Raw genomic sequence first — 18,955 nt, forward strand, 5'->3', positions numbered from 1 at the left:
ATATGCGCATTAAAATTCTTCCATAAATCAACCTGCAAACCGCTTGAAGCCAACCCACATCGGTCGGAACCGGGTCAGATTTCAGAAACAAGGCTTTTAGCCAACCCCTGACAGAGAGTTCAAACATGATGTTCGTCATCTTTTGATTAACCAAAAAAGCAGAACAAAAAATGGAACGAGCAGCTCATACCAATGGCTTTAGGCCTCTGTTATATCTATGTTTTATTTCACAAAAAAAATTCTCAGATTAAGCAAGGCAATTAGCAAGGGAAAAAGTCGAGGGGCACAAGGAAATTCACTAGGGGAACAAGCGAAGATAATCATATGTAAGCCGACACGACCGAGTTCGAATGACAAATATCTATCGGATTGCATTTCCATATCTGGTCATTAAATACAAGTAATTGTGTACTCAACTTGTCCTCTTGCCTTGAACGAAGAAAAAAAAAAAAATCTGCATTTCTACCCAAACCAAGCAGAGGGTCTGGAGTGTGGGAAGAGTAATGGTCATGAGATCATATATAATCAAATGAAAAATGCACACTCTATACAGGGAAAACCATAAACCAGTCCCCCCCAGGAAAAGAACATGGTGATCTGGTTCTTTTCTGAATCCCTCAAAGCCCCATTCTTACACATGAATCAATGGGGTTACAACCACTTCTTTTTTTCTGCCCCAAAAAAGGCCTATCCTACCTCCATGCATCAAAAGGACGATGTTCTATTCCTCATTCCTTGCGGGAGAACTCCAATAAAACACTTCTAGTGAGGGTTCAACATGTCTATCACTCATTCCTGATGGAATAGTACTTTTCCCATAGTGCAGGAGATCTCTGTATTTCAGTCATAAGGTTCTTGAATTTAAGGCTGCAATCTCCTCCACTGCAGAATAACAGGATGTAGTAAAGCATTAGAAGATTCACCGATATCACACACACGCGCGCATATGCAGGAGAGAGAGAGAGAGAGAGAGAGAAAATGTCAAGGGGGAGGAAGGGAACCCTGCTTTATTATTGATATCACATAACAATCAGCTCAACCGAAGTTGAATAATCACTTTTGAGTACATCTTAGATGACAATACTATATAGTTTAAAGTGGAGCCTCAGTTCTCAACTTCTTGCTTCAAAGCAATAAAATAGCCACTTAAACAATTTAACCACATGTTTCATGATGAGACAAGCTACTTCACCAGTGGAGAATCTACGTCCAACTTATTCCAGCTTAAAGCAACTATTATGTGATTCAAAGTCTGATTCTCAAGCCAAAAAGTGAATTTACTCTACACATTGTAGGACATGAAGAAAATTCTATACATTTTCCTATTTGGTCCTCCAAAATTCAATTCTATGAGCTTGGAACTTTTTGGAAAGACGAAAGCACAAATACTAACTTTATACGGTAAGCTTCAAAGATGATGAATAGCAATTACACCTGTCCATGTATCAACACCAACATAGGGGAATCATGGAGTTAGAAGCTAAATTTATTATAAAAAGTACTTCACCTTTAGTATCCTAAGTTAAAAAATTTCATTAGTGCGCTTAAAGAATTCAGGTTAGCCCTAAAGAAGTATGTTTAATTTCATTATTTAGTATGATATACTTGCATGCTTGGCTTCAGATCCAGATAAAAGATTGGGTAATATCTAGCCTTCAGTTGCTGTCAAATAACTAAAGAAAATCTCCCATCTTCTGATTGGCCCTAGTAAGGTACAAAAAGAAAATGACGCATGTATGTTCATACTCTGAGTTCCATAACACATTGTCATACAGAAACACATGCTCACAACAAAGTCTAACATCAGAGTAACGAAAAAAGAAAAAAAAAAAAAAAGAGGTCTTCAGGAGGATTGTATATCTACTAAGCATGACAAGAAGTCAGTATGTTAAGTTTCTTGGATAAAGTAGAAATCTTAATCCAAGCAGTGTGGCAATCCTAAGCAAATATGCACTCAGTGGAAGGGATCAGTTTAAGCAATAAACCCTTCCCTCTATAGACTCAGAATATTGGCCAACAAAGCAATGGGTTTTAACAATAATCAAGACCATGAGCCAACTGCAACCCCCCCCCCCCCCCCACAACAAAAGTAAAAAGAAAAACTTAAACGTAAAAACCATAAAGCCTAATTAAATTGAGTAATAAATCAGAAACGCATCAGAAAATCAAATAACAATCAGGATGCATTAATTAAAACATCCAGATAAGACTAAACCTTATGCGATTCAAGGATGCAATCGCGCGAAGAGCACTGCGGATCATGTCTTCATTACGATCTACTTCTTGCTTGACGGCATCTTGCTTTGGCTTAAAATTTATAGTCTTCTGCAGAGGATCCACCAACGAGTCCAACACTGAAGGATGCAAAACTAACATTAGACAAAAATATTTGGAGCTCAGCTAAATCTTAGTAGAGCTAAATCACTGACCTGCCAGTACAGCAGATGGACACTTATCTGCAAGTTTTGAGAGGATAAGGTGGCAAGGCATTTTCACATCATAATGATCTGGAAGAGACAAAGGCCAAAATTTGTTGTGAAAGCAATAAAAACCTCAACATACTATTACCATTCAATCTTCACATAAGCATCAATAACAACAAAAGTAATTCCTCCTATTCAGTCATGAACACAAATCCTCAATTATGGGACTGAATAACTACATGTAAAATGATTCATCTTACAGTATGTACTTAGAAACCAATCAAGTAGAAAAGCATTCCTCTTTTCTTTTCATTTTTCTTGATAACCGGGGTATCCGGGGTAAAGGGAAAAGTATTCTCAAAAGGGGTAAACTAATAATCATTTGGAGCATCCTATTTCCTCTATTCCATTTGTCAGTGGAGAGGATCCACCTTAGGCTTGTTGCTCTACAAATAAGAATTAGCTTCAGCTTTAGTTTTTACTTTCAGTTTAAACTTTAACTTTGCTAATGTTACTTTTAGAATTACATCTGTATTTGTTTCAGCTCTAGCTTTCGCTTTAGCTCTTGTATGTTTCCAACTTATCTATAAAAAAAAAAAAAAAATCATGTGGAGCACAACCTTCAATCACAAATAAATATTAACTCATTTGAACATATGCCCTGTGAAAAGGAACTGAATTCTGATACAAATGGATACAGTAAATTGCAGTTTATCTTATTGTACGTTGAAATTAAATGTCACTGCCCACCACAAAAATCCAAATCAATAAGAAAGGTAAATTAAATAAGAATGAAAAATGGTAGGCAGCAAAAGTACTCAAACTACAACTCACCATCCAGACCAGATTTGAGGTAAGGAACGATAAAAGATGAAGGATTCACTTGATCAAGACAACTATCCAGCAATGTGTCCACACATTCAAAAGCAGCCTTTCTCAACTCAAGTCCATCATCCACAATGTGCTTGAAAGGACCAAGATCAACTGTCCTTATTAAATCTTGCTGCAACAGGAATTAGAAAACAGAACATCGGACCAATTAGATCTAATACTGCTGAAAAAAATAATAAAGAAACAAACGAGAAGAAAAAAGAAAGAAAGTGAAGCACAGAGTTACTCCAAGTAACAAAGGCATGAATGTCCAGCTACACCGTAAGTTCAGTCATAGGTGTACACAGAACAGCCAAATAATCATCTACAAGTTATCTCATGCACACATATTTAAGTGCTAGAAGTAAGAATTAACGGCTACCACGGGGAATGCATAGATTATGATATAATCCTATTCCACCAGAGCAACTGGGACATTAAAAACAGCAGACAAGAAGATGAGCAGAACATGAAGAGAAAATTAGAAGAAGACAACCTCCAAGTTTGTTCTAGAAAAGTCCAAGGCAGAAGATCATAATTGTAGAAAAAGAACGATAATAAAACAAGAATAATTATTAAAAGCCCTATCAGCTGCAATTTACCCTTATTAGTTAATTGGCCATATCAAGTCATATGAATCATGCAAAATTATCCTACTATCTGAAATAAAACCACACTCCAAAAACATCAAGTCCAATCCATTGACAGGCCTAATCAAGAAGCTAAATAACAACAAAAGGGAGTACAGCAGTTTGTCAAACAGAACCTGTGGTATCGTTAGAGCATTGGAATGGTAAATGATAACTGCACCATATAAGTTTTACATACTAATCCAAAATACAAGTAACAAAACAAGTCATCGAGACCAGAAACAACATATAATTCTTCTGATATGATATAAATGATATCATATGCACAGATGTTTTAACAACAACAAATTTCAGAAGAAACAAAGCATTCATCCATCATGAATAATGTGAAAATCTTAAGTTACCTTAACAATTGTCTGATCATAAAGAAGCGGCAATAATTCTGGAAGAAGCCCCTTAATAAGGTTTGGCTTATTGTGAGCAAATGTACTTAAAGCCAACACAGCTGCACGCCTAACATGCTGCATGTCCATGGCAAATCAGTAACCATAATGTCCGAAAGCCCACACCAACCCACTACTACCCATCTATCCACAAACACATACAGACAACAAATAAAGATATAAGATAGTTTAAAGAGGAATGATGAGATCTCGAGGAATGAGACTCACCCGGTCATGATCCTTAATAAGCATCAAGAATGATGATATCTCAGGGTATATAATCTCATCTATCTTCTCAGGTCTCTCAACAATAGAATATTTTACAGCAATGACAACCGTAGCTCTAGTGAATGCTGCTGGACTGGTTGTCCGTACCTAAAGGAAATTAAGAATAAAGAACACAGATACACACCCCGTCAACTGTAAATATAGAATAGTCATCATAAGCTTGAGTAGGAGTGGACAAGGTCAATTGGTCAAAATACCTTTAGTGCAGGAACAAGTTTTGCAGGTTCAATTAGTGCAATTTTCCCGAGACACTCAGCTACAACATTGCGAACACCCTCTTCCTCACTTTCACAGTGGTTAAATAGTAACTTAAGAATCTTCTCAACACTAGAATCCTGAAATTCTGCTTTATCAACAGACTGTCTTACGATGACCTACAAGATGCCATTCAAAGAAATGAAAACATTGTAAAGGAAAATGTCTAGCTCTAAAAGATAGAATGGCAGTTCATGAGCACACACCTCCTTCAAGGAATGAAGCAAAAGATATTGTTTCTTCTGCTGATTATCAATTTGGTCCAAGATAAAAGGCAAATACTTGGATAGATTACCAACAGCAATATTTCCAAGAGCATAGGAGGCAGCAGACTTTATCTCTTCAAAGGGAGATTGAAAGGACTCGATAACAATATTCTCTATATGTGCATGGGAACTTAGATCTTTTCTTCTCCCGATTTCCCCAAGGCATAGCAAGGAAAGGTGCTGCTTAGCCTAAAAAGTAATAATGAAAGCAATTGTCATTAGCAGAAAAAAAAATATATATATATAGAGATATTGGTCTCACAATGTAAAACCAGAAAATGTGTGCGCTGGGTGTGTGCGCTGGGTGTATGCGCACATGAGAGAGAGAGAGAGAGAGAGAGAGAGAGAGAGGAGCAAATAAAAAATTTCTTCAAATCTTCATTGTCATACTAGGGATTGCATGCAAGTGCACCAAACACATTCCATCTTTCATCCCGAGTATACCATATTCTCAACCAGAGATTTATGTGTAGGGGGGATTAGAGGGGCCTCCTGAAACCCTTAGTTACCAATACATTTTAAAAAAGCTAATCTTGAAAATGAGATCACATCTGATAGAATCAGGCATAAAAGAAGCAAAATTCTAGTAATCAAAACGAAATATGGAAAGGGGTATCCCATTTAGTTTTGACATACGTGTGTGTGTGTGTAGAGGGGGGGTTAGAGGGGCCTCCTGAAACCCTTAGTTACCAATACATTTTAAAAAAGGTAATCTTGAAATGATCACCAAATGCTAAAAATCTAACATCCAACAATGAAGGAATTTTATGCACATGAATGCAAACTTTGTAATGGCTAGAGCGGAAAACTTACTGAATTGGTACTACTGTCGTCTTTGAGAATTTCAGTAAGCATTTCAACAGTTGATGAGCATTTCTTATCACCAGCAGCAAGGCAGAGAACAGCCACACATTGAGCTATTGAAAACAAAGCCTGTTTTGCAACACCACCGGACTGTGGAGATGGTTTAGCACTTGAAAGAAGAGAGTCCAGTAAGGCATCAAAACTTGTGTTTGCTGAATAAACTAATGCAGCAAAAAAGTTTTGCAAAGCCTGCAATTGCAACAAGCAAGGGTTTAAACAAGCATATATTATAGATTAAAATGCAATTCCAGTAGAATGCAGACGTACCGAAAGGGCTTGCCCCTGCAGCAACGAGCTTTTGATTAATGTTAGTGCTTGTGGAAGAACTTTGTTTCTAACAGCCAAACCAATATTTGGGCTTGACCTCCTGTCGGCCATCAGGGTGCAACAGAGTTCGAGGGCAAGAGCCGTCATATGCAAGTCTGAATCACTGGCAAATAGGTTATGAAAGATAACTATTATAAGAAAGTAATCTACAAGCCACTAACCTTACCTGACTTTCAAATAATGATAAAGGGTGAAAAAATGAAGTGAAGTATTAAGAGAAAACCTTATCAGAGTTGAAAGTTCCACAATGATAACTTCATAAGCAGATGGACCAATACTATCACCATAAGCAACTATAAGGGAATTTAGGGTTCCCAATGTAGCCTGCCTTAAAGCCCGATTAGCCTATTTTCCAAAATGAGCAAACAAAATTCAGAAATAAATTTGGCAGATATTGAGTGATTTTCAAACAATGAGCACAAAAACTTAAGCATGATTTAAAAAATATCATACCGCAACCAGAAGGATCTCCATACCTTCCTTAGGAATGCTGTCAGTTCTGCAATTACATGCTCCAAAACACATGATAAATCGATCTGAAGGGGAGAAGCAGCTATGACAGCAAATGCCTGGATACAAAACACTAAAGGTCTTTAGATAACCATAATCCAGTGGCATGCACAAAACCCCAACCCTCTCACCACACACAAAAGCAGATGTCAGAACATGGGACATTAAATTCTTACGCTTTCTCCAACTGAGTCTCTAGTTATAATGGTATTTAGCATGGAAACCAATTCAGTATTTCTGCTAACACCCCAACTCACATTTCTAGCATTTCAATGGTGCATCTATGGATGCAACAAATACAAACTCAGAATGTGTTGTGGACAACTAGAAGTGTAGAGGAAGTGCATCCAACTACAGGTTCGGAGCTAAATTGGGACAAAGAAAAGACTTAATTATATATTTTATTTACAGCAGCCTAGAGATGCTCAGACTCAGTCTTATTTCAGAAGAAAAATTACATATATTTAGACAATAAGGCTCAAACAAGTGATATCCACATAGACAAGCAACAGTAGCACAAAACCCAGCTAAAAGACATTTCCAGCACATGCAACAGACCAACCTTCACAGCTGTAAGTCGGGTTATCTCATTTCCCATTCTATCAACAAGTACAGGAAGGCAAGCAGCCAATTCTGTGCTGAGGTTATCACCAAATGTTGCCAGAACAAGTCCCATGCACGAGATAGCACATTCTTTGACCTCCTGGTAAAGAAGAAACATGAGACACAACAAAAGCATTCAAGAAGAACTCTGAGAAATTCTCCTGACCTGATCTTGGTCTTGGTTTGTCAAGCGTGACATTATGGCATTGTATATTGGATGAACATAAGCTTTAAAATCAAAGCCTAAACCCTACATCACAAGACCACTCAAAAGATTAGACTAGGCCAACGAAGATCTCAAACTCCAAACGAGAATAGCAAAATCACCTCTATATTTGGGCGCACAACACGGACAAGTTCCCCACATACTCTTAATGCCTCAGCCGTAACTTTGTAATAACGCTCACCAACAGCAGATAGAACGGGACCAGAAAGAGCCTGCAAATAAATTGGTTTAAAATGTAACTGAACCAATAATAACACTTCAGCTGTTGTCTCCTGCTGTAGACTCATCAAAAGATGATGTACAGATCAAAGTTGTACAAATTGCATGAAACATGTAACAGCAGATTACTCCAGAGACATGCTGTTAAGAGGACAGCATAACAATATATTTTAACAAAACACCAATAACACTATAAGTAACAAGGAATGCACACAGCAGAAAAGACAATCAAGTGTCACAAACTGAGGACTTTGTGATGTAGCATAATTCTCATACTTTCTTTAAGGCACTAAATTCTAGAGGCATTAAAATGCCAAAAATTCATCAAATGTGAATCTCTTCTATGCATGAGGATACCTAAAATGAAGATGAAGATGTCTGACCTATCCCAAGAACATGGACCTCTTTTTTTTTCCATCCCAAAAAAAGTGCAGTTTTCAGGATTTTGAGACTTTCTTATTAGGAAAGAAGTGGTTAACTTTGGATTGCAAAATCTCTAATATGAAAGCAGTCCACTAAAAGTAAATAACTCTACAAATAGTAGACAAGATAATAAGTGGCTCAAACTCAAGGAGGACTACCAAAAAAAAAGAACAAAGTGGACAGATATGTAGGAAATTTTTCACTTTCCATAAAGCACTAGATTCTAAATGCATTAATCCATCCTACATACAAGGTAGGATAAATAGAATGAAGATGAGGATGTCGGACCTATTACAAGAACATGAACTTAATTTTGGGGAATCCAAGATTTATGGTTTGGACTTTAGCTTGCAAATTCGGTAATAAGGTTGTCAGAAAAAGGAAATGTTCACAAAGAATGCATCAGGACAATGGTTAGTAACTTATAAAAAAAAAATCACAACAGAGATAGATCTCTGATTTTGTCGGACATAATGGAAGCTGTAAAGTTCATATTATCAAGAGGCATTGGTTGGCCGAATGAGGAATATTGTTCCTAAAACCCAACATACTCCAGCCCCACTAAACAACCTTAAGCAGCACCTACTAATAAAACTCTCTATTTCGTTTTTTACCAGGGTGGGAGGGTTTTGGTTTCTGAATATTGTTTACATTTCAACAATGTGCACAGGACTTGAGCAGGGCCTCCTTTGAAGCAACGCAAACACATAAGGATTCCTAGCAGAGAGGTGAAACAAAAGCTCTTCACTAAGGCAGCATTGACCTACCAAGTTTGAATGCATCTTAGCCCCCCCCCCCCCCCCCAAAAAAAAAAGGACGATGGTGGAATTAAAGGTTTTTTTTTTAATACCCTTTACCACAGGACAATTGCCGGTGATTACTTTCATATTTCTAGCTTTCATGACTTTATTGCTCTTTTGTTTTTTTTGGTTAGGTGTTTCTCTTGTATAATTCCTGTGTACTTGGATTGCGCACTTGCTATAATGAAATTCAATTACTGATGAAAAAAAAACTAAAATTCATGGTTACTGCTAATACCTTAATGTGAGGGTGGAAAACAGGAGGAGAATGAGAAGCTAACACCAATCTAGTAAATATAAGAGCTTCAATCTTCAAATTTGAGGTAGAGGACTTGTCCTGGAGAAAAATTAGGGAAACAAAGGATAATTCAGCATCAAGGAAAAAACTAGACAAGTTTCAATGCACACTCTCAACTGCAGACAATTTACTCACACTTAATGCTTTTTCAATTCCTGGAATGAGTGATCCAATGTGGTCTGCAAGACAGTCTGGCAAGACAACCACAAGTTCCTTCAAAACAGAAAATGCACCAACCTGCAAACAAATGAAACATTATTAGGCATAATAGAAATATTACCTATGATCCACAACGATATCAGTGATTCCTACCTTTGTCTTGATGGATTTCTCACGTAGCTGCCTATTTATAGATTTAACAATCTTTGGCACTTCTTGCTTCAATAACCATCTTGGACTGCACAAAATGCAAAATTTTAGCATTAGCTTCTTCATCAATAACATTAATGCTAGCCAGGAAACCAAGCACCACCAGCAGCAATCAAAAAGTGTTGACGAAAAAAAAAACCAGAACTTGAAAAAACCCAGAACTACACGACTCATACCTGGACCTTAAACATAAAAATGCAGAATATTTAATTATTTCCTCTCCACCCAAAAAAAAAAAGTGACTACTCATCAGAAAAGCTGGGACTTGCTGCCAACTATAATAACATGCACTGGATGGTGGAGGGTTACCAGGAAACAAAGGATGGGTGAGGAAGAACTAGGAGTGATGATCTTTCAGCTATGGACATAAAAGTGTTAGTGAACCACCTACTTTAATGGGTTTTCTCCACCTTACACACAAGTATGGGAGGGAAAAAGTCACCCATTTTATCCAATGATAAAGCACATTATTCAAACAGGTAATATATATGGCTCCTATATACACCTTAGTTTTCAACTGGCCTGAAACTAACTTAGGAGTCCAATGATTAAGATTAAACATGTCCACAAAATCATGTCTGCCTATGTTGGTCAGAAGGAAAAATTCCTTAAGACAGAAATTTATAGATTCAATCTTCTGAATGTCCACCACTCATTTAGCTATCAAGCTCTTAACAAAACCATTGAGAGGTTAACACAAAAGCCCCACATCTGTTGGATTCTTACTTGATTCGGAATCAATGTACAAAACCATCTGTGTTTGTCTTCTAGGAGTTATTCACTTTTATTGTATTTGTTACTATTTAATTGATTTGACTTTCTTCTTCTTTTTTTGGTTTTTTTTTTTTTTTTTTTTGGGGGGGGGGGGGGGGTGGGGGGGGGGGGGGGGGGGGTGGTTAGGAGGGCCCTGAGTTCAGTGAAACTCCAAGTTCAAAATGCTCAATCCAAGGAGGATAAAAGTTCCTCAGGGGTCTTCTCCACGTCCTCAAAGCTCCGGTTATTAGTAAAATGTTTGTGATTACTTTATAAGAATTCCAACTGGCACCCGTCCATAGACACACTAAAGTGGTCAAAACAAACAAAAAAAAAAAACATGCGACTTTGGCAACAGAAGAACATAAGAATTGACTTGCCTCAAATCATTCCTGTCATTCTGCCCTTTTGTAACATTTCCAGTTTGCCGCAGTAGCTCAATGAATGTATTGAACACATCCATCTGCAGCATTTACAATATTAGATAACCGACAACATCAGAAGTAATAAAATATCGAAAAAATAATTATAATTTGTCAAGCTTTACCTTCACATTTTCCTCCCTCTCTTTGAATCTATCGATCAATTTTGGACAAGCCTGCACAAAAAAGAATCAAATGTTTAATGGAGCATACGACCAATTAGGCTCAAACCATATAGGAAACCTAAGATCAATATCATGAAAGACTCCCTTTTTGTTTTTGACCAAATTTTGAATTTTGAATATACCTCGTCATATAGCTTTGAGAGCAGTTCAGGACGAGACACAATTAATGCTGCTAAGCATTTAGCAGCGGCTCTTCGGACTTTCCAGCTTACATCCTCATCATCTGTGTATTCATTTGCACTCTCGCTACAAAATAAATCAAGAGACATGACGTAATTAACAACTCCATCCAAAATATGAAATATTGACTCATACATAAATCAAAGTAAAACATACTCATCTTCCTCCTCCTCATGACTCTCATCATCAGTGTCCTCCTCCATGTTATCAGTGAAGTTTGGGTCATAACTTAGATATTCCAGGGAAAGATGAAGAATTTTATCACAATATGAAGAGATATCCCTAGGGCACCTGAGCAGAAAGCTTTCTAGTGCCTGCAGTCCAAATTTAACATATATAAGGAAAAAAAAGAGTAGGAAAAAAATACATAAACACAAGTAACATGCTAGAAGTATCACAGTCATCTAAACAATAAAATGAAGAAACTCAAAAAAGAATGAAAAAAGCAACAAAAACAGTACCTGCAAGCTATACTCACGAAGCTCCTCATCATTCTCTGATGCACTTGTGCAGTAATTTATCAGCACCGGAACCGTGTCACCAAGATGTGGTCCAAATCGATATCCAACAGCGCGACTAGAACACCATAGAATTATAATATGTTAGCAAATGACATTTTATCCTTTAGACCATAAACAGATAAAACAACTAGTGAACACTTCATTATCCAAGACAAAAACATTGATTAACAGACAAAGCAATAAACAGCAATTACTACATTACAAAACAGCCATATAAATATGGCCAAACTGTTCAGATCAATGAGTGATATAAAATGTTCAGTAGATGCCATGAAACCCAAAAGTCATTTTACAAACAATACCTAGATACATAAAAGGACTTATAAATTGGAGAACAACCCACTCCCAAAATCGCCAGAAGAATGTAAAAAATACACAAAAAAGAGAAAATACACGGAGATCAAACATTTTGACATGGAGCCACTGGAATTTAGGAGGTAATCTCGCTTTAAAGGAAGGCAGTGCCAATCCTTATTCATAATTTTAAGCAATCCCAAAGTAAATATCCTGCCTAGATACATAAAAGGACTTATAAATTGGAGAACAACCCACTCCTGAAATCCCCAGAAGAATGTAAAAAATACACAAAAAAGAGAAAATACACGGAGATCAAACATTTTGACATGGAGCCACCAGAATTTAGGAGGTAATCTCGATTTAAAGGAACGCAATAATACTCCTTATTCATAATTTTAAGCAATCCCAAAGCAAATATCCTCCATATAAGGAATTGTGGTCAATCCCAAAGTTAGAAATAGAGATGACAACACAGGACATGAAAATAAGTAAACTACAGCTCTCTCTCACACACACACAATTTTGAAGATGATTCACCACTCTCTCTCTCTCTCACACACACAAACACAATTTTGAAGATGATTCACCACTCTCTCTCTCACACACACACACACAATTTTGAAGATGATTCGCCATAATTTTTATCTTCCAATTACTTTCTTAAGAAAACCTTCAACTTTACAAGGGAAAAAAAGAAAAGAAAAAACCATATCCAAGTTTGTTCCCAACGTATGTCTTGCCATAGAATCATTATTCTATTATTGTAACACGTGAAGGCACATGTGACTATGTCCAAAGCGGACAACACTTTGACATCTCAGGCCTAGGCTGTGTGCATTTCAATCTTTTTTTTTTTTTTTTAAAAGAAAAAAAGAAATATATTAAAACGTATATAAATGCAGAAATAAATGACAATTGTAAAACATGCATTCATTATCTGCCTTGACATAAGGGTTTCTGCCCATCATGCCTGGGTAGAAAAACAAAATCTAAGTGAATATATATATTGAAAAGGCAAAGAACTGCATCTACAACATCATCTAAGCCTTTCTAAGTCAAGATATCAAGTATATCACGAAAAAACTAAATGTGGTAAGAGGAAACCAAAATGTAAGGTACAAAACACATTATATAGCTCACCTCAAAGCACCAATCATTTGAATGTTTGTACGGGTCATTTCCGATTTTCTGCCCTTATTTCTCAAGTTCCTAACAACTTCAATTGTTGCCTTAGCCAGCAAATCATCTGACAAGCTTGAAGCAAGAGATGCTGAAGACAAAGAATTTGTCAGGTGAAATATACAGTACCCTTTGGGACAAATCTTTTAATCACAAACTCAAAGAAAGTGCAGCAATGTAAGGTTTACAAGTGGACATGAACTGGCACCACATTAATCATATGCCCATTCCAGGCTACTCCAACATAGTCAAACAGAATACTTGTTACGCGCCCTGAATCTTTTTCTTCAAAAATAGGTACATCATGTATCATATTACGTAGTTTCGCTTAACCATTCACCTAACCTTTTGGTTTTAAGGAACTGATGATAGCAATAATATGTTGTTCACAATTCACCTTTTTTTATGAATAAACATTTTAACATTTGTTCACAATTCACCTTAAAAGTATACAAAATAAAAAATAAAAAAATAAAAGAAGCAGCAACAACTGATTTAACAGAAGAGGAATCCCAGTCCTGCTTTCCATATTAAAGGGGAGAGAACACTTCTCGTGTTAAAGGTCAGAAATCACAACAGCCACAGTATCTCCAAATCTCCAACTGATAGTTGTTTGCCCTTTAATATGGAAAGCAGATGAATTCCGATAGGTGAGATAGGCTAAAGATTTTTATGTTATACTCTATCATATTCCACAGCAAATGAAATATTCAAGGCAAAGCAACAAAAAAACTGAAAAACATTGAGGAAGTAGCTGAAAGCATTGAGAAAGCAGCCCGTCAAAGTAAAATTTAAATAACCACATCAACTGCACAAATTAATGAGCCTTACCAATACAAGACACGGTCTTCTTTCTAACACTAGCTTGATTGGAATTCAACTGGGGCAACAGAGCACCTAAAAGTAGTTCGTGGTCGGCTGCCATTAGATTACCAAATTTATGGAGGACATCACATAAGATATCAAGACATTCACACTTAATCTCTGTACTCGGTCCCTGAGTTAAACACAGAAGTAAAAAATTAGAAGGAAGCCTATAGTTAATTTATGAATAATACAACACAATGCAAGAATTAAATAAAATAATACAAGATAGCATAGAACGCCGGGTAGACAAGTGCGGAGCAGATAACTGCTGAAAGCATCCTAAGCCCACCCCATACTTCCCAAAAGCTTCCGGTAGCACAGATATACCATAATATAAAATTGATTTAGGGAGCCAATTGTTAAATGAGAAATGTTAAATGCACTACCAAGTCCACACTCCCAAGTGCACACTCTATGATGTGGCAATGAAAATTACCATTGGATTTATAGTTAAGTGAACAAGAAAACAGAAAATGGGAGGCCATAGTGGTATCCAATTAATCTTTTTTCCTCATCTATGTTGATATGAGTTTCCCATTTCCCCCATCTATGCATGAAGTTTAAGTATCCCACATGTTGTGAGTGCACACACACAAACATACGCAACAAAACACAAGACACATGCATACCAAGAGTAAAACACAAGCTCAAGTGTACACATGATGAAAGCTATGACCATGTTGTAAAACGTTTTCGAAGCTGTTTTTCTTAAAATAATAATAATAATAATAAATAATTCAAAATTGATGTGGCAGAAAGTTGAGAAGTGTATTCGGTGGGACCACATTTGAAAAGTGTCGTTTGTGGGGTCCACTTAAGAAAATTGTTTGGTGAGCTTTTTTAAATGTATTTTGTGTTTTTAATGAACCAAGCACTTAACATGCAACACCAATTTATTTTTTCAGGTGTGGGGGCTGACTTTCTTACTGATAAAATAAAATTAAAAAAAAAAAAAAAAAAGATCCAGCCATGCGGCCACCCTCAACGGAGGAGAGGGGTAGCCACGCGGCCACCTCTGAGCTGTTTGGGTTGTGTGGCCACCCACCTCTCTCTTTTTTTCTTATTGTTTTCATTTTTTTTAAGTAATAAATCAACCTCTATTTTTTTTTTTTATACAAGTATATATCAACCTCCAAATCTGAGAAAATCCACAAGGGGCACTCAGGTCTCCAACACGGGAAAAGATGAAGAGAGAGAGAGAGAGAGAGAGAGTGAAGGAGGGAGCAAGCAAACCTTTGTCTACATTTCGCATAATTAACAAAACAAAAGGAAACCAACTCCAATTAAAGAGAGCTTCTTTACTTATCAAAAATAAAAATAAAAATAAAATAAAGAGAGCTTCTTTATTTTAGTGTTTTGAGTTATATTCCTTTTTCTGAGACTTTAGTTTTGTCATGCACTTTCCTATTATTTCTAAATAAATGATAAGTTCTAATCTTCTTCTGATTACATACAAGATTTGCTTACCATTTAATCACATTATCCTTCAGTACGTTATGTTATTTGCAAATTCAAATTACTCAGTGAAGGGGTATTCAAGAACACTTTCCCATTTGAAAGCCAAAAGCTTCCATATGATAAAGAAGTGACATTTAAATTTAGGAACTCACAGGCCCATTAATTCCTTTTATCAATTGTGGCGTGACTGCAACAAGAATAGATTGTGCCAGAGATTCTGTTGCAACTTCACCAACTATTGTCTTCAAAGCTATGCTAGCAATGTCACGATGTTGATCCTTCCCATTTAGCAGTTTATCACAGAGTTTATTAGCCATCTCCACAACACGTGTCTCACTCACCTTCTTGACCAATGGAGCAAGACTGCAATGCCACATAAAAACAAGGGATATATATCAAGTGAAGAAATGCACAACAAAGTACCAATATTATAACATCTCTTTATGCAATAGTTTCCCCTCATCTTTTACTGTCATTTGCATAAACTAACATATAAGCAGTCAGACATCCTGCATTTGCACCAAATAACCAGTATACCACTAGAACTTTATAGAAGATGAATTGTGGCAAAAAAAATTCTAAGTCTACCAATTTTACAATCAAAACTTATGCATACTCAATATCCAGATGCGACTACTACCATCTTCAACTGAACACATGATCAACAAGCGGCAACTAAAAGAAAGAGTTATAAAGTCTAAAGGAAATCAAAAATTCAAAAACTGAAAATTATTTATAATGCAAAGCAATATTGACGAAACAGGTTACACAATTCTCTTTTGCAGACTCAGTTCAAAAACATTATGCAGTCAAAACTTGTCCCTTCTTTGAATATCCCCAAGAAACAGATTATAGCATGTTAAAAGACCTATCACCACCCTTTCCTTTTACTACAGAAGTGAAAGGCATGTATAACCACCTATAAAACACTGAATATGACAGTTCAAGAATAGATAAAATCATGTAAGCATGCTTTTACTGAAACAAACATCTTCCGGACAACCAATAGAAGCAACGGCATCCCTGATCACATAAAATGGGGATCCAGAGGCAAGCCCAATACCATTTCACGGCCAATCCCGAAACATCTCCTGCTGCATCGTCAAGCTGTTGTATGATTATATTTGACAATTTTATCTCCAGATCAGAATCAGCTTTAAAACTATCTTTGTTTAACTCGTTTAGCAAATCAGATGTTGCCATATATCTGTAATCTTTATCCTTTCCGGTCATCTGCAAACAAACTCATAGGTGTCAAAACATGAAAAGCTAAAATATGTGGGATAAACATGAAAACCTCTTACAGGTCTTGCGACACAGTGAGTTTGATTTCTCAATGGCTCACTGTTACTAAATCCCTGTTTACATTTTTTCTTTAATTTTCTTAAATAGGAGTAGGAAAGGAAAGAACTTTATGTTGTAGAGTTGTATGCTTGGGTTGGTTTGTGGGTCGTTCTTCGGGCATTTGGTTTTTGCTTGGGTTCTTTTGAGGGTTGTTGTTCTTGGGTTTTTCCCTCTGTATTTTGGGTTTGCTTGTATTTCGGGTTTTGGGGGTTTTTTCTTGTATTTTGGGTGGGGGCTTTTTCTGTAGTTTGGATTTTATGGGAGTATCTTCTGGATTTTGGGTTTTTGGGGGCCTTGGGTATTGTGTGGGCGTAGGTCCTTGTGGGTTTTTTTTTTTTTTTTCTGTGGGCTAGCTGGGTTGTTCCTGTGTACTTAAGGGCGCATTTCGTTTTTTTAATAAAGTTTTTCTTACTTATATGTGTGTGTGTGTGTGTGTATACCTTTACTCAAGAATCAAACTTAACCGAGTCATTGTAAAAAGACATGCATGCATGCGTGCATACATACATACACACACATCAAATAGAAGCCCCAAAAATATCATACCTTTTCTAGTATACCAGTCATTGCTAAATTGGCCGCCATCTCTGTGCGAGAAAATCAAGGTGCTGTGTGCACCTAACTCACAAATATCAATACTCTGAGAGAGGAACAGAATATACGAAATCAGTAATCCTAAAAATGCATATGTGAAATAAAATTCAAAAGAAGGAATGAAATATTTTCAACTAACCTATACCAAAAAAAAAAAAAAAACCCCTCAAAATCCATGAAGGAAACCTATTACAAAAAGAAGGAAACAATTTGAAATTCAAAAATAGCACATGTCTCCTGACGCAAGGCAAGCAAGCACACGCTGCTTAAGAACACAACACAACACAAATATATACACACACGAAAAACGTACACTCATTGTTGTTGAATCATTAGCACATAAACAAAATTGCATGCGAACGATTGTTTGGTGATAGCTATAAAAGTTGTTTTATTCCCCGTTCCGTTTGGGTTGGCCAGTGAGTCAAAGCCTTAATATACAAATGCCAAAAAGAGAAACGAACAAAACCCACCTCTTCAAACCAACCCTACAACCAGAACCACACACACCATCCGATACAAAAACACAAATCACCAAGTGCAATGGCAGTTAAAAAATAAAAAGAATCCTTAGCCAAACCATGTAACAGTAATCCACATTAGATTAAACACCCAAATAAAATAAAAAAAAATACCAAATAGCTTCGCTCCAGAACCCTAGAGAACCTTCTCGTCTCAGATTATTTCTTTATAATACACAAAATTAAGCCGGATTGCAGTATCGGAAACCCTAGAATTAGGAACGAAATGCAGAGAAAAGGAGCCGAATCGAACCGAAACGAAGGATCTTAAACGCATTGAAGACAGAAAGCTTAGAGAGAAACGGAGACGTACCTGCGGAAGTATTTTGATTTGTGATTGTAGCGATCGCAACTCTCTCAGTCTCTCTCTGAGTCTCAAAGGCTTTTTGATTTTTGGTTCTTTAGGCTTTCACTCACTCGTACCAGTGAGAGAGAGTTCGTTCAATGGAGAATGTGTAGGAAAGCTAAAACCCTATACTCTTTAGCCTCAGGCCCAAAAGCACGCCGCTGAGTAACACGATAACGTCGGCTTGGGGGCTCATTGGCCGTTTTATGGGCTTCTCTAAAATCAGATGCCACGTATTGCTTTCGTTAAACTACTCTCAAATGCTTAATTAGCAGGAAAAATAAATTAGATGAAAGAAACATGCTTTATATTTATATATAACTCTATTATAATTTTTTATTATGTGTGCCAGAATGTGATTAGAAAGCATTAGGGGCTTCAATCATATAGTGGTACATGTCAACAATTATAAAAGAGTTTATTGTTCAAAAAATAATAGAGCTTATAGCATTATTCAATAAAAATTACATTTTTATCATGCAATTATCATAAATGCTTATACGGTTATTTCAGT

At 36.6% G+C, this 18,955-nt stretch overlaps 1 protein-coding gene across 1 annotated transcript; it reads right to left on the reverse strand.

The window, feature by feature from the left end:
* Positions 1 to 345: 345 nt before the first annotated feature.
* LOC133881619 (cullin-associated NEDD8-dissociated protein 1) lies at positions 346 to 18,586 on the reverse strand. The gene is made up of 29 exons (XM_062320585.1): positions 18,409 to 18,586; positions 17,527 to 17,620; positions 16,700 to 16,869; positions 15,789 to 15,999; positions 14,143 to 14,308; positions 13,273 to 13,402; positions 11,776 to 11,890; positions 11,471 to 11,628; positions 11,257 to 11,380; positions 11,075 to 11,125; positions 10,908 to 10,990; positions 9,718 to 9,802; positions 9,541 to 9,642; positions 9,346 to 9,444; positions 7,767 to 7,877; positions 7,606 to 7,689; positions 7,399 to 7,539; positions 6,803 to 6,895; positions 6,550 to 6,671; positions 6,267 to 6,429; positions 5,949 to 6,188; positions 5,076 to 5,324; positions 4,812 to 4,988; positions 4,555 to 4,701; positions 4,288 to 4,404; positions 3,258 to 3,426; positions 2,430 to 2,507; positions 2,216 to 2,354; positions 346 to 882 (listed from the first exon to the last, which is right to left on the reverse strand). The coding sequence occupies exons 2-29, from the start codon at positions 17,563 to 17,565 to the stop codon at positions 786 to 788; spliced, it is 3,660 nt and encodes a 1,219-aa protein (XP_062176569.1). The 5' UTR covers positions 17,566 to 17,620; positions 18,409 to 18,586; the 3' UTR covers positions 346 to 785.
* Positions 18,587 to 18,955: the final 369 nt, after the last annotated feature.

Source organism: Alnus glutinosa, chromosome 11 (genome assembly GCF_958979055.1).
Source record: "Alnus glutinosa chromosome 11, dhAlnGlut1.1, whole genome shotgun sequence".
NCBI lineage: Eukaryota > Viridiplantae > Streptophyta > Magnoliopsida > Fagales > Betulaceae > Alnus > Alnus glutinosa.